Genomic DNA, 14,968 nt, shown 5'->3' on the forward strand with positions numbered 1-14,968 from the left:
GGGCAAAGAATGTTGGAGATGGAGCTGCCGGGTAGAAGGAGAAGAGGTAGACCTCAGAGAAGGTTTATGGATGTAGTGAAGGTGGACATGGAGATGGTTGGTGTGAAAGTAGAGGAGGCAGTGGATAGGGGAAGATGGAGGCAGATGATCCACTGTGGCGACACCTAAAGGGAGCAGCCGAAAGAAGAAGAAGAAGAAGAAGAAGAAGAAGAAGAAGACATAGAAATACACCCTCTACAAATGTATAATGAATTATTTACTGGTTACAGCTGAGTTGCTGCAGTTTAACCCCTTATCCTCCAGGGTATATTTCGGTTTGTCCATCTGAATTTACAAGCTCAAAACTCTAAAGCCAAGTTATTCAGTAACTGCATGACATAAATGTTTTGGGTTTTTTTTGTAAAAGCCCCTCAAATGATCAGAACGTGTGTTCTATGATCTCCACACATCACAACACGCTCACAATTTACTGCTAAAGTCCAAAAATCTGCGCCGCTCTTTGTGTTGTTCTCTAAAAGTGATGTTTCCAGAGCAGATCACTGAAGAGACGCCGTCTGTTTATAGTTTAGAGCCCAGATTTGGGGAAAAACGGGTCGACTTTCAGTAGAAAAACAAACTGAGTTCAGCTTCTTTTATTATAAGGGTTTAAAATGACGTCACCGTCTATTAGACTGGAGAGAAGAGCTACAGCCTCACACGACGCCCAGCTTCTGAATGGAGCTCATGGAGTATGAACGTTATGGAGAACATGACCAAGAGTGGTTTGGAATCACCGGTGGTTCCAAGGAGTTGACAAGGTTACATAATAGGATTAAACTCTTTTAAAGCTGGTCCACTCAAACTTCTGAGCAGGAGTGTAGAGGATGGTTCTATATAGAACCATAAACACTCAAAGATCCATTTGCATGCTTAAATGGTTCTCTGCATGATGACATTGTTCCTCAGATTGGTGGAGAACGTGTTGTATATGGTTATCTATAAAACCTTTTTGAAAAGGGTTCTATATAGCATCAAAAAGGGTTCTTCTACTGTTACAATATCAAGCCTGTAACAATACCCTCTTAAAACAGATGGTTCTTCAAGGGTTCTTTAGTAGGGAAAATGGTTCTATATAGAACCATAAACACTCAGAGATCCATTTGCATGCTTAAAGGGTTCTCTGGAGGATAAACGGCTCATGGAGAATGTGTTGAATATGGTTTGAAGTCAAGCTTGTAATAGAAGAGCAGTTTATGCTGCTATTTAGAGCCATAAACGACACGTTCTCAGTCAGTATGAAGAACCATTTATTATTAAAGAACCCTAGAAGAACCTTGAAAAGTGTTCCGTGGATAAGTTGTAGTCGTAAAACATCAAGAATGTTCAACAATCGACCATTTCTGAAGATAAACCAGATGAACCACCAGCTTTTTATTCCTGTTGTCTTGTTTCATACACTCTGTTGTGCTGTGTTCTGCCGGTTTCCCGTTCTGTCCGGTGCCAAAGCCGTTCTAAAGGCCGGTGTCTCTTCAACAAGCACTTAAAGGTCCAGGGAGCTTCTGACTTCATGCCAAGTTCAGTCTTTTCATTATGCACTATGTTTAAAGAAAACGTCATACATTATTCACAGCATGTCCACTGTCTCAGACACAGAACACGGTTTTTCGTTAAGACACTCAGTATAAAAGCCGGTTCTGAGCCGTCGAGTCCAGGAACCCGTGGTTGAAAGTTCATATCTGTATATTTGTATAATGAACTATTCACTGTATTCAAATGAAAATGACCAAGAAGCGCGTCAGTGATGCCGAAGTGTCGGCACACTGCCAGCTGAGTCTTCTTCTTGGGCGTGAGTGGAGAAAAATAAAACGGGTGATGTTCAGACAGTGATGTTCTCAGCCCCAAGCCACCAGGTCAGTTCTTAAAGAACAAATAAAGTGACATCCAAGAAAATGCGAATCATGCCTATGTGCAGCTCTTCCACTGTGAGACCCTGGGCTGGTGGGTCACCGTGATCTAGTTGACCATGTCAGCGGTGTATAAGAGTCGAGACGAACAGTGAGGTCAGGAAGAGGATGGCCGATATCCGGATCTCCGCTGCTCCTCCACAGTCTTTGGCGTTTTCCTGGAATCAGGTAGAACAGGCAGATTTAGAGCGAGGAACTAAAGACAGCTCCCTTTCTCTGTCAGAGAAACCCGTCTGTAGGTCAGGGCTTGTCCTGCTGAACAGGATGGTGAGAAGTGGAGAAGCTGACTCACGTTTATTTTGGACTGTGCTGACCTTCGTAATGTCCTGACTTGCTGCATAAGCCCTCTGACTGGAAAACGCTGCAGCCACACAAGAAGCTAAAGCTTCAGAAAACATTAGATTTGGGCCACATTTATCATTTTTAATCACTTCTTTAAGCTCATAAGCTGTTATCTATTTGGTTCGACTCCCTAACCCGAAGCCAGATGGACAGAAAATGTACGTTTATAGAAACATAATGTCCAAGCAACCTCTGAAGTTTCCCATACAGGCCACTGTACACTGCAAAAAATGGTATCTCCTCAAGTTAAATTGTCTTAAATCTGGTCAAAAATCTAACATTTCTCCTGTTGAGATTGTTGTAAGCTTAATTTAAGATTATTGAACTTATTTCTAGACATTTATTACTTGTTTGAAGAACTTTTATCAAGTAAAACTTTCTCACTACGCTGGCAGATCATTTAGCTTGTCTTAAGAAATGAGCTTGAAACCAGCAAAACTATCTGCCAGTACAGAGAGATAATCCAGTTTAATTTAAATAATTTAATTTAATTAAATTACCCTAAAACATATCAGAAAATAAGCTAGAAAATCCTATAATAAGTGAACAACCACCCCAAATTGAGAAGTGTTAGATAGATCGACTAGATTCAAGATATTGTCCTTCTATGTCCTCGTTATGCCCATATTAGGAGCTCTGGGTCTGAGCCCGATGTTCCTGAGAACGTTCTCTCGAACACCACTGGATCCTCTGAATTATGAGGTCTTTAAAGAGCTACAATACTAATATTATATACCTGTAAATAAAAGCTCCAGACAGGATGTTCTGAGAGGCTAAAACTCCTCATCAAAAACACTACCAGCATTAAAACTACGAGGCTTCTTTTTTCACAGCTTTTTGTTTGAATGGTCCTGTTCCACCTTAAATAGTGCAGCAGCGGTGACTAGCCGTCACACACATTAGAGACAAACCACTGACCTGTGGGTGTGAAACAGCAGAATAAGTTAATGTCACCCGGCTGTTAATCGGAAAGAGAGAAACCTCCTCCTATCAGGCCTTTCAGCTGCTTTTTCTCCGGCTGCTTGATCAAATTTTCCCGTTCCACCTTAAATAACGCAGCAGTTCAGAACGTGACTGCTGCGCCATTTAAGGTGGAACGGGAAAAGTCAAACCAAAAGCTGGCGAATGTCCCGAGAAAACGTCCTCAGTAAAACGTTACCAGCACTAAAATAATATCGAGGATGTTCCGAGAGCCGAAATCAGTTCATCAGGGGTTCAGCAGTGATGAGTCAGGCTGTACTGGATCCGCCCGAGCGCAGCTACGACTGTAGATCACTTCAAATCAAGCTAAGAGGGGAAGATCTATGGTGCTGATTTTGTTCAGACTCCTTCTCATCTGCCCTCAGTCTGAATCAGTCTGTAACCTGATTAAGGAGGCTGCCAGTCCAATGACGTGAACTCAGTGCGCAGTAGCTTTAGCTCACGTGTAGCAATATTCATATTTCAGCTCTTTAACGAGCTCATAATCCAGAGGATCCAGTGGCGTTTGACAGGAGAATGTTCACACGGCTAAACGAATCGGTTCCTGATCATTTTTATTGAACACAGGGGGCGCTAGAGGTGATTTTTTGAAAACCCTATTCATTCTGGATCCTGGATCCTCGACGTGCTGTAAGAAAGGAAACACTGTGAAACGCTGTTATACACCAGCTGCTCAAACTGCTGCACTGCCTCCACCAGAGCCTCTAAACCAGGGTTTCTCCACCTGTGGGCCGTGGACCAGCAGAGGGCCGTCAAGCACCCTCTAGTGGTCTGTGGGCCTGAACTACTGGGGGAGGCAGTAGCTCGCAGTGGGCTGGTTGCAGGCTGATTGGTCGGTTCCTCGGGCGCTACCTTCTACCTTGTCTGGTGCAGACGTATGAAACTTGTTTCTTTAGTTCGCTCTGTTTTGATGTGTGTGAACAGGTCCGGCAAAACCTGCAGGTCTCGGTCTCCTTCCAGACGAAAGCTGTTCAGTTCACTGCTGGCGCGAACGCATTTTATGACCAAACGAGGGAATTCCTTAATGGAGCCGGCTTTATTCTTCAATCCGCAGCTCGTCAGCGTCGTCGTATAATCTGCCTGTCTGACTCTTTACAGACTCTCATGGCTCTTAAATCATTCCTGCAGATAAAAACGACAGACGGGCCTGAAAATAATATCTGCATTTGATTTCTGGCCGAGCCTCAGCGGCCTGACCAGTCCAACTCAAAGTAATAAACCTATTACAAAGACGTAGATATCAAGAGGTTTATTACTATTGCTGATTGAGGCGACGCTGATCCCAAATCCCACTGAACGCAGAGAGGCTTATTTCAAAAGAGGCCCTAAAACATTCAGAACTGAAGAGACTCCAGACCAACCAGGTGGGCCGCGGAGTGGAACCCCTGCTCCAACCTACCACACTGGGCGAAGCTTGCTGGCTTGATCTGTTGGTGAGATCAATGATCACTAACTGTGTTTTGACTGGTTAACGACCTCATAATTCAGAGGATCCGGCGACATTCCGAGGAAAAATGTACAGCAACACGTTTTAGGCTTTTAGTGCAGCACATGTTCCTGTTCCTTTTTCCTACAGAGGAAACCAGACTGATTAGAAGGCTTCAGAGGTCCACGCTGAGGATTAAGCCATTTTTTTGTAAGCATGCACCAAAATTTCAGCCACTGGAAATTTGGCTTGTAACTATTTCATGCTTTCAACGAGGAACATCAAGGAACCCCAGAACTTCTCCACTGCAGGTCTGATGTCACCGGAATCACGACTCGATTCCATGCCAGCTCATCAAATGATGAAAATATTCATGACCACAAAACACATCTTAGCAAGTGAAAACATCTGATAATATAGTTAATATATCTAATATTTCACATTATGATGTTTGTTAGAATATAAGACGACTGTTCACAGACATTTCTACCTGTTTCACGTGATCTTTCTACTTGTTTTGAGAACGAAGATTTCAAGAAGTGATGCTTCTAATAAGTAAAATGATCTGCTGATGGAATAAGACATTCATAAGATACAAAAAATCTGGAAATGACTGTAATAACCTTACCACAGTCTCATAATGAGAAACATTAGAAACACGGACTACATTTAAGACGTTTTGGCTTGCTGAGGTATTTTTGTGGCACGAGTCGAAGAGTAAAGAACAAGTGACACCCCTGGAATTCACTGTGTTGGATGACCAGCTGTGCTCGGTTGTGAGGGATGCTGGGTCTCGTGGAACATACAGCAGCTACACACTGTGAGCACTTCAGCTGTTATTACCGTTTTTTCAGTTTTCAGCCCTTAATCTGGGCTTCAGCCGAGGATCTTCATTTGGGTGCATCGCTGAAGGCCTCAGCGCACTTCTCGCCAAACACATTTCTCGAGGGTCGTGTGGAGCCGAAAGGTCCTTCACGAAGCTCTCGTCCACGGTTTGGTGTTGCCCGTCGCTCCACGTCACTATGGTTCTTTCACTGTTCTAACTGGAGACGTTTGAGTTCAGAATGCTGCCACCATTTAAGGTGGAACGGGGAAATTCGAAGAAGAAGCTGGTGAACAGAAAGCCGACTTCAGCCTCGCCCTCTTGTGACCCTGAACATAAGATGACCTGTATGTTTCGCTGATTAGTACTAATTAGTACTACCAAACAACAGACTTGGTATCTTCCATTAAGGAGGTGTTCACTGTTTATTTACCAATTTAACACGTTTCACAGTGAAATATTAGTGCATCTGCCAAAGCCGAAGCTCCTTTTTACTGACCAATCAGAGGCTCTGTGACGCAGCGTCTTCTTCAGCGGTGCTAGTTACGTCACATTGTTTGCCGAAGCCAGACGATCATCGTCTCTGCAAGAAGTCTGAGGCCTTAAGTTTGACATACAAATCGCTGCTGTCGGAAGAAAACCTCGTATCTCCATTTTCACGTTTTTCAGTTTTTGGCATAATTTGAAAATGCCTGTTTCCCTTTACATTGTGTGTAAATTTCATGATGAATGGACTAAAAAAAACGACCCAAAATGACTGGGAAAGACGTCTGGTTCCATTGACTTCTATTAAAAGTATTGTGAGTTTTTTCCTCCTCCTGTAAAGTCGCCGTTTTGGAGACCCGAGGTTTTGTTCCGACAGCAGTGAGCCACTTTCTTCCTCTTCTTTCTGAGTAGTTGTGGTAGTCGTGTGTTTACCTGAGGGTGGTACGCGTGACAGGACTCGGGTCGCCTGCGGATCTTCTGAGATTTCATCCGGTCACACTTCACTGAGGCATTATGTGATGAGGAGTTAAGAATAAATCCTGAACCCATTACAGCCTGCCCTTCCAAGTTATGACCTTATTACATTATTACAGTAATTAGCTTAATTACGTCTGCTCTGCACCCCTGGAATGCCTCCCCCGCTTCACGGCACGGCACGGCTGGACTACTCCAGCTCTCGACACAGCAAACCACCATCACAGGAGCTCCACCGCCCCAACACGGCTTTAACGGATTTCTTTACGACTGAGGAAAATCAGAGCGGCCTGCAAACAGCAGAGACGCAGACCCAGTACCTCTAATATACACCCTTAAAAACACAGGTCAAGGCTTCTGTACTGAAGGCTATGGTTCTATTAGAACCATTAGTCCTGTATAGAACCATTTCATGCTTAAATGGACGTTTACTTGTTAAAATGGTTCTTTCAGTGTCGCAAGCTTGACATCGTAACCACAACAGAACCCTTTCTGGTGCTGTATAGAACTGTTTCAAAAAGGTTCTGTATAGAACCATATACACCACGTTCTTCATCAATCTGAAGAACCATTTCACCATGCAAAGAACCAATCAAGCATGAAATGGTTCCATATAGCACTTACGGTTCTATAAAGAACCATTCCCGTTACTTAAGAACCCTTGAAGAACCACTGTTATTTATTAAAATTTATAGTCAGTATATATTTATATTAATATATATATATATATTCATATTTAATATACTGTATGTTTCTTATTTTAGATGCTCGTCTGAAAATTAAAAGATAATTTAACGGGACATTTTATGTGTTTTAAGCCATTTTGCTCAGGGAAATTTCTCATTTCTCATCATATTGCCAGAAATATCCTTAAAACCAGCAAAATTACGAGCCAATGGATAAATTCACTTCATAAAGGCCACAGAGAAGTTTAGACCATCTTACAATATTCCTACAACCATCTCAAAACGAGAAATATCAGATATTTTGACTAGATATAAAATTTAGATATAAAATTTAGAAAATTTCTTAGAAAATGTCACTTTTTTAAATAAAACTTCATTTTCATATCATATCCTTCTATTTCAGTGCTGTGGCAGAAGTCGTGGAGAAATTCTGTCCAAAGTGCTGATTCTGAACTTGTGTTCCCACATGGGGAAATAAAAGTCAGGAATTTGTACTTATTTAACACATTTTATATGGATTCCCTTTCCATGTGCGTTCATACGGAGAGGAGATGCTTTATTATGCTTTTGCATTTGTTTGGTGGGTTTCTAATTCCGGCTGACGCGGAATCGACTGTAAACTCACTGTGTGACGTAGCAGCCAATAAAAACGCAGCCACCTGAGAAAGTTCAGGCACTTCTGCTCAAACTCTGCGCTGTTGGTTATTAATATTAGTCCTTTTCAAAATGTGCTGCACTACAGTCCCCAGCATGCACTGCAACGTAATGCGCTCCGACTCTATTACCACAGCAGCAGTCTATAGGACAGCGGTTACATCTCACCTCACTCCATTTACGTTCTACACAGTTCTACACAGTTCTACGCAGTTCTACGCAGTTCTACACAGTTCTACGCAGTTCTACACAGTTCTACGTAGTTCTACGCAGTTCTACACAGTTCTACGCAGTTCTACGCAGTTCTACACAGTTCTACGCAGTTCTACACAGTTCTACGCAGTTCTACACAGTTCTACACAGTTCTACGCAGTTCTACGCCGGCACATCACTAAAACACATTTCAGCTGCAGTTTATCCAGGATGAACACTGAGCGGCAGCTCAGCAGCTCAGCAGCTCAGAACCTGAGCCCTAGAACAGACTCCAGGTGTGGAGTTAAAGCAGACAGGCAGGTTTAAACGACTGAGCTCCTCTGGACGTTTCAATGCTGAACATTTCAAACGTCCACGTCATATTTCTAAATCTACTACAAGTGTTTCTATTTCACGGTTGAAGTTTTTGCATATTTTGAATGAACGATGAAGTTCAGGTTACAGAACAACAGGACATCTTTTCTCTGGCCCTCAGATCTGATGAGACTCTTTGATTCGGCCCTGTTAGTGTTTGGGTTTCACACCCCTGATCTACAGAGAACACACGTCTGCACAGTTTACTGCACAATTACTGTTTATTTACTGAGTTTAAGCTTTTATAGTTTATCCCCAGTACGCAGGGATCACTGCAGAAATCTGCCAGATGGATTTTGTTCCTGCGGAGGACGCGAAACGTATCTCCACTCAGAAAATCAACAAAACTCTCGATGTCATATGACCAGGGGCGCCCAAACTTCTGCACACAACCTACCTTGACTTATAAGAGTTTGATTCTCAAAACTTTAAAGTCAAAACATCTTAAATGTTATCAAATGTTTCTGATTATGACATATTTTTAAGAATAAAAGAAGATTATTTACACTTATTTCTGGACATTTTTACATTTTATCTTATGAAAGTGTTTCGTTTCATCTTCAGATCGTTTTACGTGTTTTAAGCATCATCTCATAAAATAAGCAACGTCATCTTTAATATTACAGCAGCCTCACGCTGAGAAATATTAGACGTATTCACTGCATTTAAGGTATTAAAGACATACGCTGAGGTATTTCAGTGTGGAAAGGATATATTTGACCTCTCTGGGCTCCATGGTGATGGGCGAGTACTGGCGAGAGCAGTCGCAGTCGGCCTGGACCACCATCAGCAACAGGTTACTGTCAGGGATCTGCTGAATCACAAACACCCTGCAAGGGAAAGAGCAGAAGAGAGAAAGGGACAAACCCGTCGAGTCATTCGGTGTCATCACGTCCAAACCTCTGTCAGCAATGCTTTATTTAAGGGATGCGCTGCGAATGTAGTTAATATATCTGATATTCCTCATTGCGTGACTGTAGCTCTGGACATTCCATTCGCACATCGTTTTACTTCTTCAAGCATTATTTCTTGAAATAAACAAAATTAAAACAATTAAAATGATCTGCCAATGGATGAAGGCACTTTCACAGGATAACCTCACGTAAGAAATAGGGGGAATAATCTCGTGATGAGAAATATTTGATATATTAACTACGTTTAAGACGTTTTCTCTTGATAAGAGGTCGTTTTTTTGTGGTGTGTAGACGCTGTTCTCTCCAAAGCAGATACTCATGAGTCACATGCTCCACTAGAGGGCATTAGAACATTGCAGTGATGGGCTTTTTAAAGCACAACAGCTTGTGGTGTCAGTCAGTCGCACATTACTGGCTGGAAAGAAGGACGGCTTAGTTATGTCTTTCTATTCTGTGCATCAGTATAGCTGCACTGAATCACTGCGTGAGGAAAGAGCTGCGTATATGAGCGGCAGGCCTCACCTGAGAGAGTCATAAAGGGCCTCTAGGTGTCATTTTTTACCCACACACTCTCACGCATCAGCGATTCTCAGCCACTGTTAAGACTTTCCAAAGTGCAGCAGCACCTCCTGGTGTTAAATGAGGGGCGTTGAGTTGGTGGAGCTGCACTTTCATATCGATTCCCCCTTAAAGAAACATCTCAGCCTCCCTGTCGCTCCTGCTCATCAGGAGAAGTAATCAAACCCATTCAGTGGTGCTGAGGTCTGGACTCTGGGGTGGTCAGTCCAGCTTCTCTGTTTGATGTGTCCGTCTCCTTTTCTCAGTGAGGTTCTTCTTGATCAGCTACACGTCCTTTCAGACCCACAGCGCTGAGTGGTCTTCTCACAGTGGAAGGATGGACAGAAACACCTGTGGATGTTTCCAGATCTGAAGCAGCTTGATCTTCTCTCTCTCAGAGATCAAAGCTTTCAGTGCTGTTTATCTGATGGGGGCAGTTTTGGGGTCGATCCAGCTCTTCCAGGTGGTTGTTAGGAGCCACGTTTTCTCATTTTAGTCATTTTGTGAACTCCCTTGTTGGAAATTCCTCATTTTTTCCTCATTTTGCTCTGACTTTCTCCTTTCTCATTCAGGTGGATTATCTTGTGTTTAATCTCCTCAGATATCTAATATCCCCTGAACAATGAATAACTTGACAGGAAATTAAACAAACCATGGCTTTTGCACAGCACTGTACGTCCTGCACAGGGTGACTGTTGACTGGACAGATTTATTCAAAAGAGCTGCCCTGAAGCTGAGTTCAAGATTTATGAGGCTGATATGAAAATGAAATCCATACAGAGACAAAGTGGTATGAGAGCTGATACTGATGAAAACGAAAACCCGAATAAAGGGATTTCTTGCCTCATCACCATCTGAGACATCAGCGCCGGCACTGAGAAACACAGCATAGCTAGTTAACATCAGGCTGTCATGCACAAAAGTTTGGGCACCACAGTCAAATTAATTTGTTAATGCATTATTAATGATTACATGTATATAACATCACCTGTGAACCAATTATGGCTCAATTATTCCCAATTATTCAATTATTATTCAATTCAATTATTCCCTTTCATTTTTTCAAAAAAATATGTAAACTGTTCTGCGGCTCACAGGATGATACCAAGTCTGTCCCTGTAGAGGAACGTGTTAATTAATTTGAACAAATTTTACAAAGAACAAAACATTTAATTTGACCTGTAGTTGATCAAACCTTTGCATACGGCTGTATGTGTGTTTATATTCACTGAGCCACTCAAATCTGCTGTAAATCTCCACCCCTGGCAAAGGTGCCGTGTTTGTGGTGGTCTAGAGACCAAAAAGACAAACCATCCTCAAATAACACGATTTACAAAGACCATTACAAATTACTCTGTATTCTGCCAAAAATATTTCCAAAATATATTTTTTAAAGGAAATAAGAAAGAAAGATGTTTTCTATTGTGGAAAAATAAGTTTGTTCTCTGACTGGGTAAGGGGGCGAGGTGTGGGCAGCTTTCTGGTGGGCCACACTTTGGGCAGCCCTGGACTATAGATATCAGTGAGTATGTTTACATGCTCTTAATAATCTGATAACTACAGGAAATCAGACGTTGTCAGTAATAGTTCAGTGTGTTTACATGCTCTTAATAATCTGATAACTACAGGAAATCAGACGTTGTCAGTAACTGGTTCAGTGTGTTTACATGCTCTTAATAATCTGATAACTACAGGAAATCAGACGTTGTCAGTAATAGTTCAGTGTGTTTACATGCCCTTAATAATCTGATAACTACAGGAAATCAGACATTGTCAGTAATAGTTTAGTGTGTTTACATGCTCTTAATAATCTGATAACTACAGGAAATCAGACGTTGTCAGTAATAGTTCAGTGTGTTTACATGCTCTTAATAATCTGATAACTACAGGAAATCAGACTTTATCAGTAATAGTTCAGTGTGTTTACATGCTCTTAATAATCTGATAACTACAGGAAATCAGACGTTGTCAGTAATAGTTCAGTGTGTTTACATGCTCTTAATAATCTGATAACTACAGGAAATCAGACGTTGTCAGTAATAGTTCAGTGTGTTTACATGCTCTTAATAATCTGATAACTACAGGAAATCAGACGTTGTCAGTAATAGTTCAGTGTGTTTACATGCTCTTAATAATCTGATAACTACAGGAAATCAGACTTTGTCAGTAACTGGTTCAGTGTGTTTACATGCTCTTAATAATCTGATAACTACAGGAAATCAGACGTTGTCAGTAATAGTTCAGTGTGTTTACATGCTCTTAATAATCTGATAACTACAGGAAATCAGACGTTGTCAGTAACTGGTTCAGTGTGTTTACATGCTCTTAATAATCTGATAACTACAGGAAATCAGACTTTATCAGTAATAGTTCAGTGTGTTTACATGCTCTTAATAATCTGATAACTACAGGAAATCAGACGTTGTCAGTAATAGTTCAGTGTGTTTACATGCTCTTAATAATCTGATAACTACAGGAAATCAGACATTGTCAGTAATAGTTCAGTGTGTTTACATGCTCTTAATAATCTGATAACTACAGGAAATCAGACGTTGTCAGTAATAGTTCAGTGTGTTTACATGCTCTTAATAATCTGATAACTACAGGAAATCAGACTTTATCAGTAATAGTTCAGTGTGTTTACATGCTCTTAATAATCTGATAACTACAGGAAATCAGACGTTGTCAGTAACTGGTTCAGTGTGTTTACATGCTCTTAATAATCTGATAACTACAGGAAATCAGACGTTGTCAGTAATAGTTCAGTGTGTTTACATGCTCTTAATAATCTGATAACTACAGGAAATCAGATGTTGTCAGTAATAGTTCAGTGTGTTTACATGCTCTTAATAATCTGATAACTACAGGAAATCAGACTTTATCAGTAATAGTTCAGTGTGTTTACATGCTCTTAATAATCTGATAACTACAGGAAATCAGATGTTGTCAGTAATAGTTCAGTGTGTTTACATGCTCTTAATAATCTGATAACTACAGGAAATCAGACGTTGTCAGTAATAGTTCAGTGTGTTTACATGCTCTTAATAATCTGATAACTACAGGAAATCAGACTTTATCAATAATAGTTCAGTGTGTTTACATGCTCTTAATAATCTGATAACTACAGGAAATCAGACTTTATCAGTAATAGTTCAGTGTGTTTACATGCTCTTAATAATCTGATAACTACAGGAAATCAGACGTTGTCAGTAACTGGTTCAGTGTGTTTACATGCTCTTAATAATCTGATAACTACAGGAAATCAGACTTTATCAGTAATAGTTCAGTGTGTTTACATGCTCTTAATAATCTGATAACTACAGGAAATCAGATGTTGTCAGTAATAGTTCAGTGTGTTTACATGCTCTTAATAATCTGATAACTACAGGAAATCAGACGTTGTCAGTAATAGTTCAGTGTGTTTACATGCTCTTAATAATCTGATAACTACAGGAAATCAGACGTTGTCAGTAATAGTTCAGTGTGTTTACATGCTCTTAATAATCTGATAACTACAGGAAATCAGATGTTGTCAGTAATAGTTCAGTGTGTTTACATGCTCTTAATAATCTGATAACTACAGGAAATCAGACGTTGTCAGTAATAGTTCAGTGTGTTTACATGCTCTTAATAATCTGATAACTACAGGAAATCAGACTTTATCAGTAATAGTTCAGTGTGTTTACATGCTCTTAATAATCTGATAACTACAGGAAATCAGACTTTATCAGTAATAGTTCAGTGTGTTTACATGCTCTTAATAATCTGATAACTACAAGAAATCAGACATTGTCAGTAATAGTTCAGTGTGTTTACATGCTCTTAATAATCTGATAACTACAGGAAATCAGACGTTGTCAGTAATAGTTCAGTGTGTTTACATGCTCTTAATAATCTGATAACTACAGGAAATCAGACGTTGTCAGTAACTGGTTCAGTGTGTTTACATGCTCTTAATAATCTGATAACTACAGGAAATCAGACGTTGTCAGTAACTGGTTCAGTGTGTTTACATGCTCTTAATAATCTGATAACTACAGGAAATCAGATGTTGTCAGTAATAGTTCAGTGTGTTTATATGCTCTTAATAATCTGATAACTACAGGAAATCAGACGTTGTCAGTAATAGTTCAGTGTGTTTACATGCTCTTAATAATCTGATAACTACAGGAAATCAGACGTTGTCAGTAATAGTTCAGTGTGTTTACATGCTCTTAATAATCTGATAACTACAAGAAATCAGACTTTATCAATAATAGTTCAGTGTGTTTACATGCTCTTAATAATCTGATAACTACAGGAAATCAGACGTTGTCAGTAATAGTTCAGTGTGTTTATATGCTCTTAATAATCTGATAACTATAGAAAATGTTGTCAGTAATAGTTCAGTGTGTTTACATGCTCTTAATAATCTGATAACTACAGGAAATCAGACGTTGTCAGTAACTGGTTCAGTGTGTTTACATGCTCTTAATAATCTGATAACTACAGGAAATCAGACTTTATCAGTAATAGTTCAGTGTGTTTACATGCTCTTAATAATCTGATAACTACAGGAAATCAGACGTTGTCAGTAATAGTTCAGTGTGTTTACATGCTCTTAATAATCTGATAACTACAGGAAATCAGACGTTGTCAGTAATAGTTCAGTGTGTTTATATGCTCTTAATAATCTGATAACTATAGAAAATGTTGTCAGTAATAGTTCAGTGTGTTTACATGCTCTTAATAATCTGATAACTACAGGAAATCAGACGTTGTCAGTAACTGGTTCAGTGTGTTTACATGCTCTTAATAATCTGATAACTACAGGAAATCAGACGTTGTCAGTAATAGTTCAGTGTGTTTACATGCTCTTAATAATCTGATAACTACAGGAAATCAGACGTTGTCAGTAACTGGTTCAGTGTGTTTACATGCTCTTAATAATCTGATAACTACAGGAAATCAGACTTTATCAGTAATAGTTCAGTGTGTTTACATGCTCTTAATAATCTGATAACTACAGGAAATCAGATGTTGTCAGTAATAGTTCAGTGTGTTTAAATGCTCTTAATAATCTGATAACTACAGGAAATCAGACTTTATCAGTAATAGTTCAGTGTGTTTATATG

General features: G+C 40.1%; 1 protein-coding gene across 3 annotated transcripts in view; it reads right to left on the reverse strand.

Annotated features, from left to right (window-relative positions):
* Positions 1–1,147: 1,147 nt before the first annotated feature.
* Positions 1,148–14,968, reverse strand: part of cacna2d4a (calcium channel, voltage-dependent, alpha 2/delta subunit 4a) — a 230,781-nt gene continuing 216,960 nt past the window's right edge. For all 3 annotated transcript variants that reach the window (XM_037542278.1, XM_037542276.1, XM_037542274.1), the window contains 3 exons: positions 9,097–9,212; positions 6,434–6,516; positions 1,148–2,101 (listed from right to left, as the gene is read on the reverse strand). In XM_037542278.1, the coding sequence (XP_037398175.1) occupies positions 2,006–2,101; positions 6,434–6,516; positions 9,097–9,212 (295 nt within the window). In that variant the 3' untranslated portion in view covers positions 1,148–2,005. The remainder of the gene's footprint in view (positions 2,102–6,433; positions 6,517–9,096; positions 9,213–14,968) is intronic.

The sequence above is a fragment of the Pygocentrus nattereri genome, chromosome 1 (genome assembly GCF_015220715.1).
Source record: "Pygocentrus nattereri isolate fPygNat1 chromosome 1, fPygNat1.pri, whole genome shotgun sequence".
NCBI classification, from domain to species: domain Eukaryota; kingdom Metazoa; phylum Chordata; class Actinopteri; order Characiformes; family Serrasalmidae; genus Pygocentrus; species Pygocentrus nattereri.